A 27,888-nucleotide genomic window follows, 5' to 3' on the forward strand; every position below is an offset into this window, starting at 1 on the left:
TAAAAAAAATAAAAACTAATTTAAAAAAAATCAGTTAATTTGTAACATGCTAAAAATGGCAGTACAGTATATTAAAATATATTTTTATATCCAACAAAGTATACTAGAAGTGTGCTAATTACAAAAGACAGGAACAAGAAACATATTTATACTCTAATGTAAATATATCACAAATATTTAACATCAATATTTAGTACATTTCTTATATACCTGGTGTATAATATAATAGTGATACAGTTGTATTACTTATTAAATGTATTATTATTTTACTGTAAGCATATTTAAAATATGGGGTTACATACATGAAGTAGTTTAAATGTTTAAATGTTACTTAAGTATGTTTAAAATAGGTCCAGTTAAGCACACATAGCACAAAAGACTTTAGGTAATGACTTTTCCCAGTGAGAGCATACAGTATATAATGTAAATAATAATGGTCTTAAGATAGAGCCTTGTGGAATTCCATATCTCACCATTGTATAACAGGAAGGTATATCAATTACCTTCACAAACTGATAACAATCGGTTAAATATGATTTTTATAATGTTGTAATGACCTCTGCCATGTTTTCTAATCTATCTAGATCTGCATCAAGAACCATTTTTTAACTTGCATTAGGATACCGAATTATTCACAAAAACCACTAAAACTTTATGTGAACCATGTCCAAAAGCAGCATGGACATCTGGTAGTGGCCAAATCTGATTGAAATGCAGGGCAAAAAAGAAAAAAAAAAACACTGAATATGACCCTGTACTTTTGCACGGTTTGAGAAATGTATGCATATGCAGGAAGTGTTGGACAAAATAACACCTAAAACACTTCATCACTTAGTATTTTTTATGTTTTTAAGTGTTTTTAAGAGAAAGAATGGCAACATTTGAAAGTGGTAAATGTTTTGCATTCCCAATTTTGTAATGTGTTGCAGGTCTGAAATGCAGGAATTAATGCATATTAACAAATGAAAGGAGGTTGAGCAGACAGAACGTTTAATAATTGAATCAAGATTAATCACACATTTATTCCCTTAAGACCAACTTTTGATATTGGGTATTTGTTTATTATGTGAATAAAATAATCAGTGTTAGAAACAATCAGATTTGTATTATTGGTGCCAACAATCTTTTAAAATCACAACAATATTCTTTGACTAAATCAATAGTCATGAGTTTAAATTGAGAAAATAAACTCTAGTTTAGCTCCATATTCCACACTTCAACAGCTTGAAAAGAGGAAGTGAACCATCAGCTGTGTGTGTGTGTGCGTTTGTGTGTGTGTGTGTGTGCATGACCATGCAAATGAGAGAGGTCATAAACTTCAGCATAAATAAAAAGGTAATCTACATTCTGAACTTAACAGTAAGCATTGCTGAGTTAAATAAAACAACACTAAATAAAACAGCTAATTTATTAACAGGCTTTGTAAATTTTGTTTCGCTAAAGTTTTCAGATTAACTGCATGCATTAATATTTTAATGTTGGCAGCTCTAGTTCATACTTCCTCAATGAAATAAAAAGTAAAATAAATGGAAGATATACTGATTTTTTCTGATATGGGGTTGTGCATTAACCCCATTAACTACCCAAAATCAGATTTCCAGAAAATTGGCTTTTTAATGTTGGTAGTGAGTGAACAGTGAACAGTGCTTTTTGAATGGCAGCCCGTATCAGACAATGATCAAATCTGATACTTACGCAGAACTGCGTCACACATAAACAAGGCATCAGCAGAGTGTTGGAGAAAATAGATTCTCAGATATAAACTCACATGATTTCTGATGTAACTTCACTCAGAAAAGCCTCTGTACCATCACAAGACCATCAGGAATCACCTGCCTCAGTTTCTATATAATCAGAGGCGTCTCTCCCGCATCTCCGCCTCCCTCTCACTGACAGCTTTATCTCTCCATCCAACTCACACGCGCCACGAGTCTCCCTGACCCGAGATCAGGCCGTAGATAAGCTTCAGAGACAGCTGTCAGTCAAGGCCTTGAGGACGGAGAAGAAACACCTGCATTTTTCCTTTTTTTTTTTTTTTTTTCTTTTTTTTTTTGGTGGCTGAGGTGCATTTTACACTTCTCACCAAATGTATCTAATTTTTCTCAAAAAGCATTAGTGAAAAATGTTGGTGGAGGCATGATTCCAGCTGCAATTAGAAACTCAAGACCGGGACATGTAAAGTCTGAGTCAAGAACAAGACTTTTAGTAGTCAAGACCAAGACCAGGATAAATCGAGTCTGAGTCAAGACCAAGACATTTAGTAGTCGAATCTAGTAGTCAAGACCAAGAACGAGACATGTAGAGTCTAAGTCAAGACCAAGACATTTAGTAGTCAAATCTGAGTCAAGACCAAGACCAGGACACATCAAATCCAGGTCAAGACCAAGACCAGGACACGTTGAGTCTGAGTCAAGACCAACAGCGAGTCAGAGTCAAGACCAAGACATATCGAGTCTAGGTCAAGGCCAAGTGTGAGTCGAAGTCAAGCCAAGACATTTAGAAGTCGAGCCAAGACCAACAACAGGACATGTCGAGTCTGAGCCAAGACCAAGACTTTAGTAGTCAAGCCTGAGACAAGACCAAGACCCGGACATGTTGAGTCCAGGTCAAGAGCAAGACTTGAACATGTAGAGTCTGAGTCAAGACCAAGACCAGGACATGTAGAGTCCCAGTAAAGACCAAAACTGGGACATGTTGAGTCCAGGTCAAGATCAAGACTTTTAGTAGTTGAATCTGAGTCAAGACCAAGAGCGAGTCAGAGTCAAGACCAAGATTTTCAGTAGTTGAATCCAGATCAAGACTGGGACATGTTGAGTCTGAGTCAAACTACACGCTGAACAGCTCCTGTGCAGTTGTAAAAATGATTGTGTGTATGCAGCTAGAAATTACAGAAGAAAGTGAAATGTTCTGAAATGTTCTGCTTTTCCATCCAGCATCACACTAATGTAGCAAACATCATACCTAACCACCTTAGAGATCTGGGTCAAATTTCTGGTAGATATTTCACATTAATTGGCAAGGCACCAACCTTCATGCAAATCTGCTAATGATACTTTAAAATGTATGATGTGCAGCGAACAGAGCGCAGATCTAGCAGTGATAGCAGCCGAGCTGAAGCACATGGTCTCTGAGAGACGGCTGTCAGACTAGATTTACTGTGTGAATCAGAGAGACGGCGTATCAGTTACACAGCAGAGGAACACAATGTCAGAAGACACATTTCTGCTTCACATATCCTTTAATGATCTTTATCTAGCACCACGTGATTCCACACACCACGCTCTCACATGCCTGCTGCACCTGAGTCAGTGACATCCTGCAGTGTAGGAGATAAACTGGTGAAAGAACAGATGAAGAAAGATAGTGAGGCCATGAGATGAAAAGGGTGATTAACTCTTAATGCCAGAGTAGCAGATCAGCTGCTTTTAATGTAAACTATTTCCTATGAATTAAAAAGGAATTACCTGGTCCCTGGTTGCACCTGTAAGTAACACTGCAAATACTCAATGCAAAGCTGCTTAATTAATACATTCAGAACCGAGTCTTAAACCATGTTTTCTTTCCAATTCAAGACCAAGACCAGGATGTGTTGAGGCCGAGTCGAGACCAGGACCAGGACATGTAGAGTCCGAGTCAAGACCAAGACCAGGACATGTTGAGTCTGAGTCAAGACCAAGACTTTAGTAGTCGAGTCTTAGCCAAGATCAGGACATGTGGAGACAGAGTCAAGACCAAGTCCAGGACATGTTGAGACCAAGTCAAGACCAAGACAACGAAATGTCAAGACCAGGGCTTTAGTTGTTGAGTCTGAGTCAAGACCAAGACTTTAGTAGTCAAGTCTGAGCCAAAACCAGAAAATGTTGAGTCCGAGTCAAGACCAAGACAACGAAATGTCGAGTCTGAGTCAAAACCAAGACTTTAGTAGTAGAGTTCATGTCAAAACCAAGACTTTAGTAGTCGAGTCTGAGCCAAGACCAAGACATGTTGAGACAGAGTCAAGACCAAGACCAGGACATGTTGAGACCGAGTCAAGACCAAGACCAGGAGAGGTCGAGTCTAAGTCAGAACCAAGACTTTAGTAGTCGAGTCTAAGTCAAGACCAAAACTTTTAGTAGTCAAGTCTGAGCCAAGACCAGGACATGTTGAGTTTGAGTCAAGACCAAGACTATAGTTGTCGAGTCTGAGTCAAGACCAAGACTTTAGTAGTCGAGTCTTAGCCAAGATCAGGACATATGGAGACAGAGTCAAGGCCAAGTCCAGGACATGTTGAGACCAAGTCAAGACCAAGACCAGGACATGTTGAGTCCGAGTCAAGACCAAGACCAGGAAATGTCGAGTCTGAGTCAAGACCAGGGCTTTAGTAGTCAAGTCTGAGCCAAAACCAGGAAATGTTCAGTCCGAGTCAAGACCAAGACAATGAAATGTCGAGTCTGAGTCAAAACCAAGACTTTAGTAGTAGAGTTCGAGTCAACACCAAGACTTTAGTAGTTGAGTCTGAGCCAAGACCAGGACATGTTGAGTCTGAGTCAAGACCAAGACCAGGAAATGTCGAGTCTGAGTCAAGACCAAGACCAGGAAATGTCGAGTCTGAGTCAAAACCAAGACTTTAGTAGTCGAGTCTGAGCCAAGACCAGGACATGTTAAGACCGAGTCAAGATTAAGACCAGGACATGTTTAGTCCGAGTCAAGACCACAAAATGTCGAGTCTGAGTCAAAACCAAGACTTTAGTAGTAGAGTTCGAGTCAAGACCAAGACTTTAGTAGTTGAGTCTGAGTCAAGACCAAAACTTTTAGTAGTCGAGTCTGAGCCAAGACCAGGACATGTTGAGACAGAGTCAAGACCAAGACCAGGACATGTCGAGTCTGAGTCAAGACAAGACCAGGACATGTTAAGTCCGAGTCAAGACCAAGACTTTTAAGTAATACGTTCAGAACCGAGTCTTTACCATGTTTTCTTTCCAATTCACCTACACCAGAAACTGGTTTACTGCTTTAAGGCAAGAATGTGCTACAGGGGAAAAAATGCAGGGTATGATTTATAGCCTACTGTGCACTTGTGCAGGATATTCATTCAATTCAGTTCAATTCAATGTATTTATTTTTATATTGCTTTTTACAACAGAAAGAAAAAGAAAAACAGGTTCACGCCTCTTATGAGCAGCACCACAGAGATGCAAATTATATTACAACAGTGGCAAGAAAAAAACTCCCTTACATTAAGTGGACGAGGAAGAAACCCATTCCACAGAAAGGCAGAGAGATGGAATTAGTTTTGACGGTATTTATGTAAAACAGAAAATATAAAACATTATCAGAGTGTGATTATCTATCTAATGACTCCAGCCGATCTGAATAAAACAGCCTAACTAAAGGGAGAGAGCCAGAAGGTAACAGACATGGAGACACCCTGAAACACCGGCATCCACCCACTCCACCGTCCACAAACCTGAGTGACCGTGTGCAGTGGGAGAACAACACCACCAACATCTTAGTTTACCCACAATCCCCTCTGTCCATGAACCCCTGGATCTGCAGCCTTATCTAAAGGGAGAAACATTAATTACCAAAAGCTAAACTGAACAATAATCAAGTAAGTTTTCAGTCTAGACTTAAAGATTGAGACTGTGTCTGAGTCCCGAACATATTCGAGAAGATTATTCCAGAGTTGGGAAGCTTTATAAGAGAAAGCTCTTCCTCCTGCAGAGCTCCTCTGAATTCAGGGAATTACTAAGAAACCAGCACCCTGAGATCTGAGTAATGCAGTGGTTTATAAAAGGAGATAAAGTCTCGCAAATACTCAGGTGATGAGCCTTTGTAGGGTTTTATAGGTAAACAGGAGAACTTTATAGTCTATGCGGAATTTAATTGAAAGCCACTGCAGTTCTGATACAACTGGACTAATATGCTCAAATTTTGAACTAACTGAAGTTCATTTAAGTTACTGCAGGAACATCCAGACAGTAGCGCATTACAATAATCTAGCCTTGAGGTAATGAAGCCATGTTTTCACTGAATCTTGTGGAATTGTTTTACCTGCATTGTTTATGCTGCCACTTGTTCTTGTGTTCTTGGATCGTTCTGTTCTGTTTAACACACTGAGACTAAATTCTTACACTGGTAAAGCATATGAACATAATCAGGAAATAAAAGCGTGATGACGGAAGAAAGCGAGATGCCTCAGGCTAAAGGTGGCTTAGTCTCTGGCAGAACGAGGTCATGGATGAGAGCCCAGGAGACAGAACATCATTAAATTACACTTAATTAAAGTGTGCTCTGAACAACATGAACATTTCCCAGATACACGGCATATCACTGAGAACTTCTGGAGTCAGATGTCAGTGGTGCAGACAGCAAACTCTGACCAAATCTGCTGAAATTGAACACGAAAGAAATGAATTGCACCGCTGACCCCTGCATTTTTGTGTATAAAGCCCTACAAGGGCTCAACACCTGAGTATTTGCAAGACTTTATCTCCTTTTATAAACCACTGTGATTACTTAGATCTCAGGGTGCTGGTTTCTTAGTAGTTCCCAGAATTCAGAGGAGCTCTGCAGGAGGAAGAGCTTCCTCTTATAAAGCTCCCCAACTCTGGAATAATCTTCACCTCACACCTAATTTTACCAACAAAAATGACCTCAGTCAAAGACTATTTTAGAGTCAGGCACAGCTCCCTTGTCAGCAGCTCTAGCTTTGTGCAGCTCACTAAGCTCTGTAGAAACACTGTCTGTGTAAATGCCAAATATATATATATATATATATATATATATATATATATATATATATATATATATATATATATATACTAGTGCATCTTAAAAACATTAAATATCAATAAAAAGTTATTTAATTCCAGTAATTCAGTTAAAAATGTTTCAAAATATATTATATAGATGTATTACACACAGAGTGATCTATTTTAAGCATTTATTTATTTTATTGTAAAAACCCAAAAATCAGTGTCTCAGAAAATTAGAATAATATATAAGACCAACTGGTGCTTTTGACAATGTTTGGCAGTGTGGGCAGTGTGCCAAGTCCAGCTGGAAAATGAAATCTCATCTCCATAAAAGTTGTTAGTAGCAGAGGGAAGCATGAAGTGCTGTAAGATTTTGTGGGAAAACAAAACAGCACTGAGTTTAGACTTGATAATAAAACACAGTGGATCAACACCAGCAGATGACATGCCTCTCCAAATCATCACTGATTGGTGGAAACTTCACACTAGACCTCGAGCAGTTTGGACTGTTTGTGTCTCCACTCTTCCTCCAGACTCTGCTCCCTTGATTTACAAATGAAATGTAAAATTTACTGATGATCAGTGATGATTTGGAGATTGTCTGCCACATGATTGGCTAATTGGATAGTTGCATAAGTTAATAGGTAGTTTAACCTTGTGGTAGCCCTTCAGTAGTGTCCCCTCTTGTGTGGTGTAAATTAAGAAGGGTGACATAACCTATTTCAGTAGAGCCTATTTACAGTTTGCATAAGTATTATGTTAGTACTAAAATACTGTATCTGTATCTACGGGAGTATTATTTTTCTTCACTACATATTTTGGATGAGTTTAATATTTTTACTAAATTCAGAATTTATATTTGCTGCATTGTTACTCATTACAATTATAAAAATGTCTGTGAGCTGATTGATGTATCAGAACCGAGTCGCTGCACTACTTGGTAATGCTGCATCAGCAGCAGTTTAAAAAGAGGCGGAGTCTGAATTCTCATGTATCGGAGGAGGCATGTGCTAGTCTTCACCCTCCTGGTGATGTGGCATCACTAGTGATGGGGGATAAGCAGTAGAGTAGCAGCTGCATGGGTGGTACAAGAAATTAGAAAAATAAAAAAACTATAGAGAATTAGCTAATCAACCAGTAAAACCAAGTATTTTCATGTGAAATTGGTTTATTTTGGAAATGCTGTTAGATGTTAGAAATTCACATCCAGTGCAAATACATCCCCCACTGGAAATATATTTGTACTGGAACCAGATGAATAAGAATTATTCATTAAAACAGAGTTTTTTAATGACCAGAACAAAAAAATGACACATTTATAATTAATTTCATAAATATATCTCTACAATATACAACTGATAATTCCTGCTGCCATATTGTGTTGTAGTTGTTTGTGCCATGGTAAACATCAGGCCCCGTGGTGTCCGGTCCTCAGCTGTACAGATGAAGAAGGGCCATGTTGTTTCCCCAGTCCTGTTTCTGTATCTGTATCTGTCCTAAACCGGGGAATCTGTTCATCCTCTAACACACGATACAGAACCCTGAGCTGAGCTGTACTTCTGCTCTTCTCCACAGGATGGCGCTGGAGTCAAAGGTACTCAGAGGTATGAGGCAACAGTCCTGCAAACCAGAGAAATAAAGGGGAAAATGTATTTGAGCTTTTAATGCTTATATAAACTCATTAACACACATACATATAATTTTGTAAGTTTTAGCTGCAAAATTCTTACTGATAAAAAGTTCCAGACAGAACATCCACAAGACCACCTGTGAGAAACAACAGAGTGTAATTAAATTTCAAATTTGAAAAAAATGCAAAAAAAATAAGAGAGGTTGTTTGGGAGGGGCACTGAGTTATTTATGGGTTTAGAGGCAGAGCAGGAGGGAGAGATGATTGGCTGAGCTGCAGCAGCAGTGTTCGGCCTCTAATAATAGTGAGACGCAGATGATTGGACGTCAGCAGGGGCCAGACGGTATTATTGATTATTATTGATAGACTAATTTGCATATTGTGATGTGTCTGCGTAACAAAGTACACAGAATAATCATACTTATCATACATACCTAGAGCACAGTTGAACCTGAGAAGGCACTGCATAGATAAAATTACCACAATAAAAGCGTTTTTTAAAGGTTACGAAAGGTTCATACAATTTTTAAGCAGGACTGATATGTTTTATTACTTTAAAGGAACATATTTCAGCTATTAATGGGAAAAAAAATATGGTTTAGGGTTTAGTGGCTCTTTAAAGAGTTGGAGTTAAAGAGTCGGTTTGGTCTAAAGTTGTGTCAAATTTGTTCACACTGCTGGTGGCTGAACCAGAAGTCTGTTTAAAACTACCACACAAATGTATTTATTTATTTTGGTGAACCATACAAAAAAAATCTATTTAAAAATATGTATTAATGTATATTAATAAAAATTAGCAATAAATAATCTCATAATTATAAGTCTAAAATAGTAAAAGAATAAAAATACAAAATAACTATAAAAATAAAACAAAAATAAAACTAAAATCCTGTTTGTTTTCTTCAACTAAAACCAATAATAACTTATAACATGTATATGACTAGACCTATTTTTTTTTTTTGTCAAAAGACTAAAACTAAATCAAAAACACCTTTAAAATAGATACTAATTGCCTGCAGTGTTGGGTGTTCATGCTGTTGATGAGAACTACCGTGTTTGGTAAAACCATAAAAATACGGAATTATTATTTTTTTTTTAATACTAAAACTAGACCAAAATGTCTTTGTTTTCTTCAAACTAAAAATAATAATAAATGTTAGTTAAATTTCTAAAACTAAATCAAAAAGCACCTTTAAAAATGAACACTGATTGCCTGCTGTGTTGGGTGTTCATGCTGTTAATGTAGGATTACAGTGTTTGGTAAAACCATATAAATACATAATTATTTTTATTTATAACTAAAACTAGACTTAAATGTAAATAAAATGAATATACATTTTAGTTAAAAGACTAAAACTAAATAAAAAGCATCTTTAAAGATAAACACTGACTGCCTGCAGTGTTCATACTGTTGTTTGGTAAAAACATAAATTTATACTAAAACTAGATTAAAATCTTGTTTACTAACTAAAACCAATAATAACTTAATGACTAAAATGTGACTAAAAGATAATTACATAATACATAAAATACATAAATACATAATTATTTTTATTTATAACTAAAACTAGACTAAAATGTTTTCTTTTTTTAACTAAAACTAATAACTAAATGACTAAAATGTGCTAAAACTCTCTTACATTTTTAGTTAAAAGACTAAAACTAAATGAAAAACACTTGAGCACTGACTGCCTGCAGTGTTGGGTGTTCATGCTGTTGATGAGGATTAGCATGTTTGGTAGATGCTGTGAGTCTGGCTGTGTTAAGTCTCTCTTACCTGGTTCACAGACTGTCTCACAGATAACAGGACAGATGTAACAGTAGGAGCATTGCTGTGAGAGGAGAACAATGGAGAAGTTAAACTCATATTGAAAAGAACTTTATTTTATCTCATTCGCTTAAATATCATCTCTTACCTCACAGTGCTGACAGTGTGCTGATGAGTCTCCCTCCTCACACGGACACTGATCACAGCTTCCACAGTTCTGAATCACAAACACACACCTCACATCATATCAGCAATACTGACTGTTTTTATAGAAGTTCAATCAAAACTTAAAAAGTGTAAACAGCATGAAGCTGAGCTACTTTAATAAGGGCCAGAGGGTGATAGCTAAAAGACTGGGTTTCTGACCCAAAACATCTCCACAAAATCAGACTGGTCTTGGATATATATGCAAATACAGCTCTAGAAAAAATGAAGAGACCACTTCAGTTTCTGAATCAGTTTCTCTGATTTTGCTTTTATAGGTTTATGTTTGAGTAAAATGAACATTGTTGTTTTATTCTATAAACTACAGACAACATTTCTCCCAAATTACAAATAAAAATATTGTAAATTAGAGCATTTATTTGCAGAAAATGAGAAATGGCTGAAATACCAAAAAAAGATGCAGAGCTTTCAGACCTCAAATAATGCAAAGAAAACAAGTTCATATTCAAGTTTTAAGAGTTCAGAAATCAATATTTGGTGGAATAATCCTCATCATGTTCTCCTCCACCAGTCTTACACACTGCTTTTGGATAACTTTATGCTGCTTTACTCCTGGTGCAAAAATTCAAGCAGTTCAGTTTGGTTTGATGGCTTGTGATCATCCATCTTCCTCTTGATTATATTCCAGAGGTTTTCAATTTTGTAAAATTAAAGAAACTCATCATTTTTAAGTGGTATCTTTTTCAGAGCTGTATGCAGTTTTCAGTATTATTACTTAAAGTGTCAAAATTTCTTAAACATCAGTTGTGTTGTAAAGGGTTGGTTCTAATCCAAAAAAAAGAGCAAGACTTTCCTCTGTTGTTCAGGATAAGTTCATCAGAGTCCGCAAGTTAACAGAACCTCAGATAAGAGAGTATTTTGGTTTGTTTAATACTTTTAAGTTACTACATAGTTCGTTATGTGTTCCTTCATAGACTAGATCACTTCACTATTCATTTACTATGTAGGAAAAACATTAAATTAGAATATGTGTCGATAGATAGATAGATAGACAGACAGACAGACAGACAGATAGACAGATAGATAGATAGATGTGCAGTACCTCACAGATGGAGCAGAGGCTACACAGAGATCCAGAGTGATATTCTTCAGCTCCATGTGTTGATGCAGTCTCCTCCTCTTCCTCTGCTGCCCTGACGTCTGTAGAGCAGAAGAGAAATGCTAAAAACCACCCAGAAACCACATACGCCAGTCTCTAGACCAACTCCACCATCTCTGCACAAAACAAAGAGCCTAGCCAACTCAAGCTGGTGAAGCTCAGCTGAATTTTAATTATTCAACTGGTGAGCATGATCAAACTGGTAGCTCAACATGATGGTAAATCAGCCTGAACAGGCTAGTTAAACACCCAACATGACCAAGATGGTTAATGAGCAGGACCAACCGGACCAGAATCGTCAAGCTGGTTGACCAGCATGAGGAACATGACCCGCACATGATCACACTTGTCAACCAAGCTAAGACTAAGCTTCACAACCAGAGTCTTTGAATGGTGGTGGTGGGTTCACATGGCTGAGTGGGCTGCCCGGCCACGACCCCAAGCCTGGCTCCAGGGCTGGGCCTTAGTAATACTTTTCTGGCCAGGGAACTCACTTTTATTGTACACTGCTTCATTACAGATGATTTTTGAACTGGTTTGTCAAGCTATTCACCCCAAACATGATTATCTTACAACACACTACCAGGATCTTTAGCTTCACAGCTAATCCCTTCCACCAAGCAAGGCGCACATTCAGGAACAGATTTGGCAATGTGAAAATAAAATAAGATTTAACATGAGTTTTTTTTATTTATCTAAAAAGATTAATGTGTTGAATAAAGGTTTTCTTGAGGTAAAGGAAAGTTCTGGTTTAGTGCAGTTAAGTATGAAAGCTCATTCCTGCCATATGTTTTCCTCAGTATTCTGTAAATTGTTATATCATTAATTGTATTATAATTTTGACATACTAAGTGGTTATTCAAAGATGTTTTTAACTAATAATGAGATAGCATCTAATAATAACGAAATAGCATCTAATAATAATGAGGTATCTTAAAATAATGACTAACTATCACAAAATAATGAGACAGTATCTTAAAATAATGAGATAGCATCTCACAATAATGACGTCTCAAAATAATACCTCAAAATAACAAATTAACATCTCAAAAATGACTTACTATCTCAAAATAAAGAGATGTATCTCAAAATAACACATTAGTTTCTCAAAATAAGGACTTACTATCTCAAAACAATGACAGTACCTCAAAATAAAACATTAGCATCTCAAAATAACAAATTAGCATCTCAAAAAAGATAGCATCTTATAATTATAAGATAATGTTATGATAGATAATGTTAAGATACATGACTTAGTATCACATAATAATAAGATAGTATCTCAAAATAATGACTTAGTATCACATAATAATGAGATAGTATCTCAAAACAATAAGACAGTATCTCAAAACAGACATGTATGTCATGTCCTGTCTGTTCTCTTGTCTGTATGTTCTCATGTGACCCGGCTCCTCTGTGTTTCATTCCCAGTGTTTTTCCACTCACCTGTGTTCATTTGTAGCTCCGCCCCTTCGTCCCAGGTGTTTCCTGTTTCCTGTGTGTGTGCACCTCTATTTAAGGTCCGTGTTCCATTTCCCCGGTGTCGATCCTTGTATGTTTATCATCTGTCAGTGCTCTATGTGTTCCCCAGTTTCCTCAGTCCGGTTTTCAGTTTATTCCCGGTGTATTTTGTATTTGTTTTCTTTAATAAATCCCTTTTTTGTTTGCATTTGCGTCCGCCTCCGCGTCCTCCCTGCACCCGCACCTGACAATGTATCTCAAAATGTGCTGGATTTTTAGTTTTGTATTTAAGGTGGTGGGAATGGGCTTCCATAGTTTAGCTTTAAGCTAATGGTTTATGAGCTACGCTAATGAAACTAACCTGAAGCAGCTTTTTTGGGGGATTGTATAGCTTCATATTTTCAGAATACAGATGGTTTAGGAGTTCAGTCCTCTGGGAAATCTGAGTAAAGTCTCATTGTTAGCAGGTAAATAAAAGGAAATATATTATATATATTTTTAGCAACCTGCTTAACTTTAATGACCCCTATTAAAGTTATAACAGAAAACGTAATGAACATGACTGACACAGTGTTAGATACACTACACCTAGCATAGCTGAAATACAAATCAGCAGGTTTATGCCAACAGCCATCAGCCCTGTGTGGCTTAAAGGGTTTGGAATAGTCTGCATGCTGATTACTGTTCAGATATAGCCGGCTATTTTAGAGCTAAAGTATGTCTCTGCATGCTTGCACTAACAGAACACGACGGGCCAACAGAAGAGTTAAAAATACCCCTTACAACTGTACATAATGACGAGATTGTATTTCATAAACGTACTCAACACTAGAGCTGAATATCGTTATTATGAGTATTAGTAATATTAGTATTATTATATAGTAGTATACCAGTAGCAGTACTTTGATACCAATACCAGAATGGGTGTAATTGTGTTACAATTCAGTGTATTGCTATAAAAATTACATTGTGGGACAGTTTAAGAAAACTGAAACTAGTACAAAAACATCATCATATCCATAAAATCTGAGCAAAACGTTTGTTAATATATTAATTATATTTAAATTAATATTTTGTTTATAATTTATTGACTCCAGTATTTATTGACATGCCCAACTACACTAAGTAGGCTCTATCCCGTAGGCCTGACTCCATTCTCTGGGAAGGGTACTCACATAAAAAAAAGATACAGTAACACTAAACATAATATTATAGTAATAATCAATATTTTTCCTAATATTTATAGACGCCATGATAGCATAAAAAATTAATTTAAATTAGACAGCTAATCAGCAGTCTGGCTGTAAAATCCACAAACTTCCTTCAAAATCTTTGTATTTTCATTGTTAAAAATGATATATATATATATATATATATATATATATATATATATATATATATATATATATATATATATATATATATATATATCGACATATCATCGCTGTCCAATGAAAAACAAGTATCTCCAAAACAGACACTTTATAGGAGAGAAAAAAAACCTTCTAAACTTTCAATGAAAGTCAATTTAAACAACGTTTATTTCAGGTCATTTTAAAGTGTTTCTATTGGTCCGTTTATCAAGAAATTTTGGCACAGTGTAATGGACAGTTTGTGGTTTCAAATTATGTAATAAACTAAAGATCGACAAAAATGGATATACTTGTTTTTCATTGGACAGCAACGATATGAGCCTTGATTGTCTCCAAGGTTTCTTCCTCCTTAAGTTCTGAGTTTTTCTCTGCCTCTGTTGTTCACAAGGGGTTCTAATGTTTTGTCTGATTCTCTGTCCTGCTACCAGATTCCTGTTAAGCTGATTTGCAACATCAGCACTATAAAAATCACTATATAAAAAGTTTGATTTGATTATTGCCCTTTTCTTCATAGCAATGTTTTGGTAGCTAGCTAAGCTAAATTTCCCATTCCACTTGCGAGTCAGTTTCATTCTGACACCTCAGGCAACTTTATGAGTTAAAGAAGATTTTCTACTATCAAGTGTGGAGCTACTTAAAGTATTTTTTGTTAGTTTCTTTCAAATTTTCTCATGTTTTTCTCCTAATTGATGTGGTGATGTGTCCCACCCTGTCAGCCACTACTAAGCTGGTTATCCCCAATCACTAGTATTGCCTCAACACAAGGAGGGTGAAGACTAGCACACGCCTCCTCCGACACATGTGAAGTCAGACTCCACCTCTTTTTGAACTGCTGCTGATGTAGCATTACATAGTAGCATCACAGCGCTAACACTCGGAGGAAAGCGCAGCGACTCGGTTGCAATTGTGCTCTCTCAGGGCTCCGGCAGCTGATAGTAAGCTGGCAGGCTGATCTACAGAGACCACTAGTAGCTGATAATGAATCTGTGTTCTTTTATTTTTCATTATTTTGCCTTTTTTTCTCTTTGTCTTATTTATTATGAGAGGATACCAACGCCTTTTCCCTTCTCACTCAGTTCCAAGTGGAAGAGTGACGTTCCAAACATAAAGCGTAGGGGGATACAAATGAGAAATATGACTAGGCCTGTGACTGTGGTCTATATGGGGAGATTTTTTAACCCCTACATATCTTCCAACACCTTTAAACCAGCCTGAGATCTGTTCAGAACTCTCTCAGCTGGACTGTAACTCAGTAACTTAAGTAGAAAACATTAGTTTCTTGTTCCCGACTCAGAACACACATGAATACATACATTAGAACACTAAATGTGCACTAGATACCTTCAGCCTTTTCCTCAACTACTTCATCTGCTGCTCTTTTATCTTCACCCTCTTCTTCTTCTTCATCAGCAGCTCCAGCTCCAACCTCATCCTCCTCCTCTTCCTCAGTATGTTCTTCAGCTGCTTCTGCCTCATCCTCATTGTCCTCCTCCTTCTCCTCCTCATTATGGTCTCCATCAGCTCCAGCCTCATCCTCATCACCATCACCATCTTCCTCCTCAGAATCTTCTCCAGCAGCTTCAGGTTCATCCTCATCTTTATCATTGTCATCTTTCTCGTTATGTTCTTGATCATTATCATCATCATCATCTTCCTCTTCTGCTTGTTCTCCTTCCTCTTCAGAATCTACATCTCCAGCTTCTTCATTTGATGTGTTCTCCTCGTCTTCCTCCCCATCGTCCTCTTGGTCCTCTTGATCAAGTGCAGTATCTCCTTCTTCTTCTTCCTCTTCCTCCTCATCAACCTCAGTTAGCTCCACCTCCTCTTCTTCCTCAGCTTCTTCTTCTTCTTCAGCCTCACCCTTCTCCCCCTCGTTTTCCTCTCCTTCTTCATGGTCTTCATTGTCATCAGTGTCTTCAGCTTCTCCCTCTAGGTTATCTTCCGCTCCTTCTTCATCACTCACATCTCCACCGTCCAGGCTTTCCAGCTGCCCTTCGTCTGCACGGTCCTCCTCCTCCTCTTCCTCAGCCTGAACCGTCCACGCTCCCGCACTCAGCAGAACCAGCAGCAGAACCACAGGCCCGAAACGCCGTGCCGCCATCTCTCAGACCTTCCAGTTCCTCTCAGAAGAACAATCAGACGAACCAGAACCTTTCAGATTAGAGTGAGCTATTTCACTGCAGTCATAAAGTCTCCACCCAGCAGCAGCCCAAGGCAAAAGGCAAAGATTCCTCACAAAGGAAGAGAAGAACCTGCTGGTTGAGTTGGGCTGACTGTGGGTCTCCTGCTTATTTGGCTCTTCTAGAGGGAGTGAGAGAATGGAGACTGACCACTATAGACCAGCCGCGTAGTCACACACACACACGCGCACACACACACACACACACGCAAACACACACACACACACACATGCACACGCACACACACACACACACACACACACACACACACACACACACACACACACACACACACACACACACTCCTAGAGGGCACGGTGGAACAGGGAAGCAGAGATGACTGACAGGGCCATGTGTGTACGTCTGTTCTCCTGATGTCCTTTAGTCAATCTGTGACTGAAAGAATAGACTGAGATACATGCATAACCTTAGTTATAGTTTATAGTTATTTATTTGAGATAAATCAGAGATTTCAAAACACACAACAAGATGTACATAGTACAAGTAATTCTCTAAAGAAAATCCTATATCGACATAACAGCCTTTAAACTTAGAGGACTTGCATTAATTTGTTAAAGACTAGCTCATGCCTTCTCTGACACATGTGAAGTCAGACTCCGTCTCTTTTTGAACTACTGCTGATGCAGCATTTCCGAGTAGCATTACAGCGCTAACACTCGGAGGAAAGCGCAGCAACTCGGTTCCAATACATCAGCTCACAGACGCAGCCTTGTCTTGATCCACATCACCCTTTGGAGTGGTGAGGGGAAAGAACGCCATCTACTGTACCCACCCAGAGAGAGCAAGACCAATTATGCTCTCTCAGGACTCCAGCATCTGATGGCAAGCAACATGAACAGGATTCAAACTGGCGATCTCTTGATTATGGTGGCAGCGCTTAGCCCAGTGGACCACCCAGAGCCCCCATTTCATATCAGTTTTGTTATGCCTTTTTTTATATTTGTCTAATTCCTATGTACAATGCCAAATGTGTAGTTACCTACACCTTCTGACAAAAAAAAAGCAACTGAGACATTGTCAATTTGATCCGAGGATTGTCCATTCGAATCTCGATTGTGCTGTTTGCATCAGCAGCCGGAGTCAGAGAGACTTAGCCCTGCAAAATGAGATTTTTCAGAGGCACTCTAAACAGAAGGCTATGAGAATCACTGGCAACATGGCAGCACAAACAACTAAAGAAACCCTCAAATGAAGTATAAGAGGTCAGTAATCAATATTTGGTGGAATAACCCTGGTTTTTAATGACCGTTTTCGTGCATCTTGGCATCATGTTCTCCTCCACCAGTTTTACACACTGCTTTTGGATAACTTTATGCCTTTACTCCTGGTGCAAAAATTCAAGCAGTTCAGTTTGGTTTGATGGCTTGTGATCATCCATCTTCCTCTTGATTATATTCCAGAGGTTTTCAATTTGGTAAAATCAAAGAAACTCATAATTTTGTGGTCTTTTATTTTTTTCAGAGCTGTATTTACATTTTTCAAACTATTTTAAGAAAAACAGTCTGTTAGCATTCTGGCACAGGAGAGGAATGTGCATGAGCCCACAGTCCGCTAGAAGCTGACACGTCTCAGGCTGGGACTGACAGGTGAACCAGAAACTATATAAAGACTCTCAATAGCGGCGTTCCCCTCCACAATCTGACCTTCAATACATCTCTGTCACTGAAACTCCATCCATCCATCTCTCTCTCTCTCTCTCTCTCCCTCCCTCTTTCTGTTCTTTCCTTCCTTCCTAAAGGTCAGCTCTTTTAAACGTCACTCTCGTACTGACCGTCCCTCGGCTCCGGCTGCAACTTCATCCCAGAGAGGTGAAAATTGGATGGACCTAATGCTTCACTTGCTTTCCATTCGAAGACGCATTTACACTCGCCCGGTTTGGAACAGCATCCATACAAATGGTTTATAGGCCTGAATCTGGTTCAGTTCAGTCCTGATTCTGTTCAGAATAATAATACTACTAATAAAACAAGACGGCTGTAAAACTAGTGACAGTGGGCCTCAATATAAAAGACAATAAATAACGACAGCTTTATTATAGAAAACAATGTTGTCCTTTGATATGGAAAATTATAGTCACAGTTTCTAAACCTACCATTAATTCACTTAAAATAGATAATAATTGTTATTTGAGTAGACATCTTGGGAACGCCCACACCTGTATAAGTTATTAGGTGACAGACAGACAGAGAGACAGACAGGATGGAGAGACAACCCTATTATATTCACATAAACATCACATACAAAGATTTTCTTTAATAATTATTTGTATAGTAGCACTAATGATTATTATGTTTATTAGTTTAAACACTCAAACACTTACACACTGCTGTATAATTATTATTCTTGGTTTACTGAAACTATATTGAAACACTGACATGCCAAAAGTCATGGAACAGCAGATTAACTGTGAACTAAGAATACACAGTGGACAGTGCAGTGGGTGGTAATTATTTTAACCGGTGGAGTCTGGATAGAATAGTCCATGCTAATGAATGAGCAAAAGTCATGGGACAAAATACACATGATTTCATGGAGTTTAGCAGCAGTTTATTCATCAATACAACTGTAATCATTTACACAATAAACTACACACCATAACCATCCCAACAACACCCTTACAAACCCCACCAACGGCCATAAAACCCTATAAAACAAAGTTTTACATCCATCAGAATTATTAAAAAATGTCTTAAATTAAAGGTACCTCTATAAAACATTGTTACACTAAATGCACACTGCCTGATGTCTGAGATAACACAACTCTCAGAAGAATATAGGTATAAAAATCCTGTAAAACTGCACAGGTTAACCACCTTGGTGGAGAGATACATGCAATGCAAGTCATTGTGTATGGGGTTTAAAAGCTGAAGTACAAATTTAAGTCTACATTTTGTATCTGAATCAAATGTACCTGATCTTTGCTAAAATAATTTGATCATTTTGATAAATAAATGTGAAATATTGAATGCAATAACTAAAATAACTTGACACCAAACAATTCTTCAGTAGATACTAAAAACTCAACTATTCACAGTACATACAATAATAAATCATTCATGGTAAACACTAAATAAATTATAGTAGATGCTGAAAACTAATTAATTAATAATTATAAATACATCATTATTTATAGTAACTACAAAAAAAATTGTAATGCTGTAATTTATAGATTTTAATTTTAACAGTATTTTTGGTTTAAAATTCACAAATTAAGGTGAAACACCTGGCCGACAGATTTGAACATATGGATATTAAAATGTATGTATCAGAATTTTAATATTTTAACTTGATTAAAAGTTATGTAAATTTAATTTTAATATACAAAATGCAGCTTCAAATACTTACGTCAGCTTTTAAGCCCCATATTGTATGTTACGGAATAGTCCCTAAAAAATTGTCCCTAATAATAGTCCCTATAACAGGTTCACTGGTGAGTTTGATAGTAACTAGAATGTTACTATTGCCTGGAACTATTCACCACCATCACTGTGCAATTTCACACCAAACCCCCGCTGTGAACATGTTCAGAGTTTAGAAAAACAGTGCAGTAAAATTCCCCTTTAAATCTGAGTATCTGAACACAGTAACAGCACTGGATTCTTTCAATACATTAGAAACAGAATGTAAACATGAGTGAGAGTAAAGTGTTGAGGTACAGAGTCACACTGTCAGCACTGAACAGTCAGCTGCTTCTTCAGTGGCTCCAGAAGGAGTTTTGGCACATTCAGAGTTTTCATAGCTGTTCAGAAAGCCTCCACCCTGCTGAACCTTTAATAAAGAATAGAAACAGCAGTGTTGTGTAATCACAGTGATGCAGCATTGTGTTTATAAACTGGGCTCGACCGGACATGAACTTAAGCTTGTGTTCAGACTGATATTACAGAGTTTACAGTAATTCCTGCTGCAGCGATGTATCTAATATACATTTAATAAGTGAAAAAAACTCAAAGCAGAGGAAGTAAATTAGACTGAGCTGTTAAAAAAAAATGTTACCATCAATACACATCTGTTGTAGACATGCCTACTTTACTGGAACTTTAAAGGTTATGCAGAAGATGGGTATTGAACTTGTGGTTCCCTCCTTCTACGTTGCTCTTGACTCCCAGTCGCCAACTGGGTCAGATATTTAGCATGCTAAATGTTTGAGAGCACAGTCAATTGTAGCTCATATTTTCCAGCAGTGCACCTTGTTTACAGTGTTTAAAAGCGGTGTAAAGAATCAGAGTCTCACAGTTCAGATAGAATCACTTTTTTGTCACAAATCCGAAAAAAATAAAATAAATGTGTGAGTCTTTTGGGTTACTGCTACTCATTTGTTACTTGCTTCCCAGCAACAGCCTGTTTGTCTTTATTAAGACTTTTATTTTAGACATAGTCTATTTATTCTTTTTAATTATTGACTTATTCTGACATGGTCTGTCCTGTTGTATAAATTACTTTTATTTTGACATCGTCTCTTTTTTTTAGTGACTTTTATTTTGAGGGACGAGCTTCCAGAAACCTACAAGCACTTAGGCTACGTTCACATTACCTAGCTGAAGTGACTCAAATCAGATTTTTTTGCTCAATGTGGCTCAGATCAGATTTTTTCATGGCTGGGTGAACGGGCCAAATCTCATTTTTTCAAATCAGATTGGACTCCTAATTATGTATCCGGTCCATGGACATATGACATGAATGTAAACGGTCAAATCAGAATTCATGCTTTTTCTTTTTGATTTTACGCGTTAGCATTAGTGCTACGTGCTTCTCTCTCGTACCCACACTGTATCTCTAAACAGCAAAAGCAAACCAAAACCTGGCCTTTTTTCACCTCTTCGACCTGAGCATGAACTTCAGACCAGCTGTTACCTGTTTCTCCACTCCAGCAAAAGATGCTCCACATATGAGCTGCTAACAAACTCATCCATTTCCCTTCATAAAGCTACGAGTCTTTCATCTCTCTATGTTCACATTACACACAGATCACTTACATTTGTGAATGTAAACCATCAAGATAGACAAATCTGATTTGAGCAATGTGGCTTGTGATGTGAACGTAGCTTTAGACAGGATTTTTATTTTAGTTTGAAATACTAAAACTTGCTTAGCTGAATTTATTCACTCACAGTTCAGTGGCAGTCAGGAGTAGGACATGTACTGATGGTTACAACATTCACTGACTTGTTTATGTGGTTTCTGACCCTAATACTCACTAATATCTATAAACACAGGCTGAATCACATCACATCGTTAAAAACAGGAATGAGGCAAATAAGACATAAGAAAACATCAGTGTTTAAAAATAAATAAAAATATTCACAAAAATATTAAAATAAAGTATTCTCAAGAAAAATAAACACAACATATTTTTGGAGACAACTTTCATCATATAAAAATATAACCCTAAATTCATCTGTATTTCCCCCGTATCCTGTCTTCAGTGGTCATTTCCCAAGAACATGAAGAACAATAGCGACTTAAAATGGAAAGTGAGAACACTGTTCCACCCAAAGTTCCACAAAATACAGCCGCCAGTCTCTTTCACACACCTGACGTGTCCTTGTGCGCATGAGGAGATAAGATGGGGATGAAGGAGGGATGAAAGATGAGAGAAGGACAGAAGAATCCCTGCTCAGCTCTCCAGACTGGAGGGATTTACTGAGAAAAAGAGAACAATAAACACAATATTACAACAGAGCTCAGAGGAAAAGCTGTAGTAGACTAAAAACGATACACTACATTTAAAGCAATTAAATTATACAGTTGTTTCATAGCAGTTTATAAATCAAATATAGTACACACTATAAAGTCCTAGTAGTAAACTTAGATAATTAATCATTTATGGTAGACACTGAATCATTTACACTAGATACAGAAAACTGAATAACTTCTGAAAAATTATTAATTAAAACTAAAATCATTCATAATTCTTTATACGGTATTATATACTAAATCCTTTTTAGTAGATAAATCATTTATGAAAACCGAATAGTTCATATTAAACATGAATCAATTATTTTAGGCACTGAATAATTCATAGTAGATACTGAATAATTCATACTGGTTACTGAACAAATCATTGTGGACAGTGAATTATTTAGAACCAACAGTCAATATCAAATGAATATTAAAATACAGAAAATGCACAGAATTGGGACTGAATAATCAATAAAACAGTGATTAACTCATAGTGATTCCTTAATCCTTTAGGATCTCTCATCCTCTGACAGTGCACCTTTATGTTTGCAGTGTTTAATAGTGCTGTAAAGGATCAGAATCTCACAGTTTCAGGTAAAATTGCATTACAAAAAAAAAAAGGATCAGATCAGAGACTGAATTATTAATAACAGACACAAAATATTTAGGCTATAATATACAAGAGGGAGTGCTATAACATGTAATATTGGCACTGCTGAGCTGTGGTCGTAGGCACAAGTACGCAAGCTGAGTGTGGAGTAGATCAGCACAGCAGTGTCAATATTACAGGTTATAGCACGAACTTCAATTGTAAAATAAGATTATAACACAGTTCCATTATCACTGTTTATTGAAAGATTTTGAGTTAAAGAGGAGGAGAAAATACAATTGGTTTGGTTATAAACACTCCGCCAGTTAAATTTGCTCCACTGCTGCTTTTTTTTTTGGCAGTTTGTGTTTGGTTTGTAAGCGCTGCATCGTTGCTAGGTTACCTGTATGTGGCGGAGTAATACATGATGAGCTTTGACTACAGTGCATTACCGCCTGATAACGGCACTCATGAAACGCCTCTCAGCCAATCACATTGCAGGGTCGAAACTAACTTTGTTATAATATATAGTTATGTACTGAATAACCAACAATAGATACTGATCAATTCATAGTAGTTACTAAATAATGTGAAATAACATGGATTTATATGGATATAAATAATTAATAATGGCTACAATTATACTGTATATTGAATATATGAGATATATAAGATTGCCTTTGCGTGTGGGAGGAGGCTTAGCTGCCTTCAGTACTCCACTCTGACACATAGCATCAGCCATCCACAGCAGAGTAGCAGAACAGAACTCCATCTGAGAGAGAGAGAGAGAAATAAAGAGAAAAAGAGATGGGAATTATGTAATAGTAGTAGTAATTCAAAGTGACTCTTGCGCTGATCTGTAAATATAATGTAATCAGGTGTAATCGTAATCACAGTTCCCACCTCTGACTCCAGCACTCGTAATCTACGATCAACATCCTTAATCTCAGCCGTCTGTTTCAGAACCCCGTCCACCCTGTTAAAATAACACATAGAACATGTATAAACTCAGACCTGCAGAACTTCATACAAGCATGTGTATAAACAGTGTACACCAATAAACCAAAACATTATGACCCCTAGCTTTATTCCCAGTCAGTGTGTTTTATTATTTTTTTTTTTATTCTTTATTTTAAGACACAATCATATCTCAGCATATATACATCATCAAAATCTTGTCTCTAAGAACATTTTTTTATAATTTTTTTAGAAACAATTATATTGTCAATCATAACAAGAAAACAACAACATCAAAAAAAAAAGAGAGAAGAAAAAATCATGTCATATGTCTGACAGTTTTACAATAGTATATTAGAGCCGAGCATGAGAAAACAAATATATATTCTTATTCACTGGGTATTTCCATGTTCCAAAGGTGGTCGTAAGGGTTTTACATATGTTACCCATTTTGACCATATCTTAACAAATCTTTTCATTTGTAAACGGAGTTAAAAGGAGATTTTTTCCATAATATATATATATATATATATACCATTTACTAGATCAGGGGTGTCCAAACTTTTTTTGTTGGGGGCCAGAAGGAGAAATATATTTGAAGTCACAGGCAACAATCTATAATAAAACAAATAATGAAATATACCACTTTAAATAATACTTTTTTCCTGATTGTTTCATTTACACACCATTTTACTTGACTATCTATCTTTATCTATCTTTGACAGTGTTGTGTAAACTAAAATTTTTCAAATTGATGTTTCATTTCATGATGTCTCTTATTATTAAACTCCTTAATTACGGCAACTTTTAGACTCTTTGGCCCGTTTTTCTGCGCTAGAAATGCGCACTCTCTCCGCTTTTAGACTTTTTGGCTCGTTTCTGACACCTAGCGTTCAAACTTTGAATCTCACATCATAAAAACCTGCTTAACAGCGGGCCAACTTTCATTCTATGTGTAAAATACCTCGCGGGCCGCTCCAAAAAAGGAAACGTGCCGCAAATGGAGGTTCAGAAGTACACCAACACCTTGTTATATTATTTACATGCAGATTTCAAAACCCCAAACAAATATTTATCTGGACTTTCTCTCATCCAGTTCCCCAGGTACGAAACCTCAAATTGAAAAGGTATTTCCGTGCAGAATATTTCCTTCAATGCTTTATGAACCTCTAGCCAATAATCCTGCAGTCTGTGTGTTTTAATAAATTAACCAAGATAATGTGGGTAAAATGGGCGGGTCACTCACTTGACAGACATGCGCTTCAGCCTCTCAGCTTCACTCTCTCTTTGCTTCTTGCCCTCAGCAGACAGGAGGTTCTCCTTCTGAATGTTCTCCCAGGTCATCATCCTGTTGTTGGCCTTATCAATTAGGTCTACAGCTAGAAGAGGGAAACATACCAGCATAATTTATATATACAAATGTATTTACCCCAAGACATTTGCAAACAAATATTTATTTTTTTTATCCCATTTTCTCCACATGGCAAGCAGCATGACCTGGATTCGAACCTGGAAGTGATCATTAGATCATAAAACCCAATCCTATTTTACCCCTTGTATCGGCTGCTTGATGGGCCTTTTTTTTATTAGGGGAAAAATTTCACCCTGACCTCTTATAATTCTGGTCCAAGAGGAAGGGTTACAGTACACTCAAAAACAAGGGGTAGGGTACAGATTAGAAATGTGATTGGGCCTTAGGCTAAATTTAAAGTGGCACTAGACCCCCTGATTTATGCTGACTCCACCCTCAGCTCAAATTTGAAAAAGGGTTCAAAATAGGAGGAGTTCTTTGGAAAGGGCACTGGGTGATGTATGGGTTTAGGGGCGTACCAAAGTGCACAAACACATCATCCAATGAACCTGACAGGGCGATGCACAGGCTGAAATTACCACAATAAAAGTATTTTTATTATGTTTTTATTATGTTTATACAAATATTAAGCAGGACTGATATGTTTTATTACTTCAAAGAAACACATTTTAGCTACTAATCAAAAAAAATATGGTTTAGGGTTTTTGTGGCTCTTTAAAGTTTAGACACTAAACATGCTCAGCTTTAAAAGCTTCCTCTTTTAAGCACTGTATGTGTTAGCAATGCACACAGCTGAAAAATGACACCATAAAAACTTACCAAACTGGTGGATCTTCTCTGAGGGCACCTTGCGGATATTCCGTTTGATAAACTGGTGAAAGTGGGAGAAGATGATGAAGGGCGGAGCGAGGCACGGGCGAGAATGGTACTCGATGATGACTTTAAAGCGCTGGAACTTCCAGTAGACGTCGCTGCGCTCCTGGACCTTCGTGAAGGTGTAGCTACACAAGAGAAAATCAAATAAAATCAAATAAAAGAGCAGGCTAATGATATTAAAACTTCACAGCATTGCTGTATCAGTAACTGATCAGTGTCTGACTCATGAAGACGTGATATGTGATACGTACCTGAACATGGCGATGAGAAGGTTGATGAGGAGGATGTTGGTCACCAGAAGGTAGATCATGAGTAAGATGACCACCATCCAGTTATAACGGGTGTCTCTGCACGGCTCCATGTTCTCGTCAATTTCCGTTACATTTGTTGTGCAGGTTACATCCCACTCAAAGCCCGCTACACACACACACACACACACACACACACACACACACACACATACACATACACACAGACACACACAATGTTAAGACAAGGAGATGGGTTACACTACTTCTAACCAAAAGAACTTCAGGAACAATATTTAAAATCTGCTAGTTTGTGCACTGTTCTACTGTGCATCAGCTCCTGCACAAATACAGTGCTGTAAAACTATTTGTCACCCTACAGATTTCTATAGTTTTCTATAGATGTGGAAGCGGGGCCTCCTAAACTAAATATGGATGTGATTTCTGTCCGACTCGCTTCTCCGTTCAAATGGACAATTTTAGCCAGACAACACCAGTCACAATCATTACCACCCACTGCATTCTCCAACTTTTTTTTTTTTTACTTTTTTTTTACAACATAGGACAAAACAAATCAAAATCACAAAACAAAATCTCAGCATATGATACGACTAAATAGTAACAAGCATAAGAAAGACTAGTGTAAATAAATACATGCAAAAGCGATATTACATTAACTAACATGCCAGAAATTAGCAAGGTCCATTGACTGAAAACCGCTGAATTAAGGAGGACCACAGTGTGGAGCCTATATGGTGAAGGTAGGGGTAACACCCAGACATTAACACCTTTTTTGGACTTATACCTGGTACACACACAACGCTATGGATTAAGAAATGATAAATGCTTTAAGAAGTTTGGAAGCTCTTACCGTATATAGCAAGCGAAATGTGAAGAATGTACTCTCTTTTTTGAGATACTGCATTAATTAGCTCAGCTCAGGCACATGATTGGCTGTTTTTGTGTTTATTATCTGAGCATTGTTCAAAGAAAGCAGTTTGAGTTAACTGCAGTTGTACAGTTTATCATGAAGCTCAATCCAAACACGTCAGAAGGAGCTTTCGAACATGGGGGTTATAATCAGCTGAGAGCTTGTGCGAGAAAAGATTAAATCAGGTTAAGCTTCTTACCAGGATGTTTACCGGTGTGGTATTTTCTTGTATGATGGTATAGTGTGGCTTAACAATTATGTAACATCACATTAAAGCAATGCTAACAGCAGATCAATGCTTTACTTTACTGATTGTATCTACTGCCATTTGGCAAGCACATGTCACGCCCCCCTACGCCCCACACACACTTCAGCAAGAACATAGCAGACGTATGTGGTCTAGTATGAAGATGATCCGTGCAGAGACTCAAGAGAACTCCAGACAAACTCCAGTCCTACTAATCTCTTTTAAAATATTTACATTCTACTAAAATACATTTATTTTCATATAAGGGCATATAAGATCAGCTGAAACAGGGAGGAGCCTAGTGCATGCCAAATTATATTATCAACATTAACATTTTAATAGAATATTATAGTCATTATGGCTTTTAGAAAAATGTGTTTTTAAAACACTTTTTAAAAGTTTTAAACACTTTTTAAGTGTTTAAAAAGTGTACTTTTTAAACACTTTTACTTAAAGAGTAAAAATCTTGAGTTGATACTTCAACTTCTACAGACGTATTGTATTAAACCCTAGTATCTATACTTCTACCTACAGAGTAATGAATAGTGATACTTT

The 27,888-nt window shown here is 37.2% G+C and overlaps 2 protein-coding genes across 3 annotated transcripts in view; both read right to left on the bottom strand.

Moving 5' to 3' along the window:
* Window positions 1-7,887: 7,887 nt before the first annotated feature.
* Window positions 7,888-16,657, bottom strand: hrc (histidine rich calcium binding protein). Its single transcript, XM_007248728.4, has 6 exons — window positions 15,635-16,657; window positions 11,403-11,500; window positions 10,284-10,352; window positions 10,145-10,199; window positions 8,468-8,504; window positions 7,888-8,357 (listed from the first exon to the last, which is right to left on the bottom strand). Exons 1-6 carry the CDS (start codon window positions 16,392-16,394, stop codon window positions 8,336-8,338), a joined length of 1,041 nt encoding a protein of 346 aa, XP_007248790.3. The 5' UTR covers window positions 16,395-16,657; the 3' UTR covers window positions 7,888-8,335.
* A 2,362-nt stretch (window positions 16,658-19,019) lies between these two features.
* Window positions 19,020-27,888, bottom strand: part of LOC103047479 (transient receptor potential cation channel subfamily M member 4) — a 35,280-nt gene continuing 26,411 nt past the window's right edge. Inside the window, exons 23-29 of one of the 2 annotated variants that reach the window (XR_002649891.2) lie at window positions 26,159-26,324; window positions 25,851-26,032; window positions 24,966-25,098; window positions 23,666-23,738; window positions 23,441-23,534; window positions 22,026-22,134; window positions 19,020-20,262 (exon numbers count right to left, since the gene is read on the bottom strand). Coding sequence is in view for 1 of the 2 variants with exons in the window: in XM_022669254.2 (XP_022524975.2) it covers window positions 22,109-22,134; window positions 23,441-23,534; window positions 23,666-23,738; window positions 24,966-25,098; window positions 25,851-26,032; window positions 26,159-26,324 (674 nt within the window). In the remaining variant the exon portion in view is untranslated. Of the gene's footprint in view, window positions 22,135-23,440; window positions 23,535-23,665; window positions 23,739-24,965; window positions 25,099-25,850; window positions 26,033-26,158; window positions 26,325-27,888 lie in introns of both variants that reach the window. The other variant, XM_022669254.2, reaches the window with a different exon arrangement.

Source organism: Astyanax mexicanus, chromosome 15, assembly GCF_023375975.1.
Source record: "Astyanax mexicanus isolate ESR-SI-001 chromosome 15, AstMex3_surface, whole genome shotgun sequence".
In the NCBI taxonomy this organism is placed as follows: Eukaryota; Metazoa; Chordata; class Actinopteri; order Characiformes; family Acestrorhamphidae; genus Astyanax; species Astyanax mexicanus.

Excerpts from the sequence above, each read along its gene's own strand:
- hrc (XM_007248728.4), bottom strand. The coding sequence starts at position 16,394 with ATGGCGGCACGGCGTTTCGGGCCTGTGGTTCTGCTGCTGGTTCTGCTG. Across the intron at positions 10,353-11,402 it reads GCCTCTGCTCCATCTGTGAG|AACTGTGGAAGCTGTGATCA; the intron begins GTACTGCACATC and ends TTTGTGATTCAG. Across the intron at positions 8,358-8,467 it reads CTGTCTGGAACTTTTTATCA|GACTGTTGCCTCATACCTCT; the intron begins GTAAGAATTTTG and ends TCTGGTTTGCAG.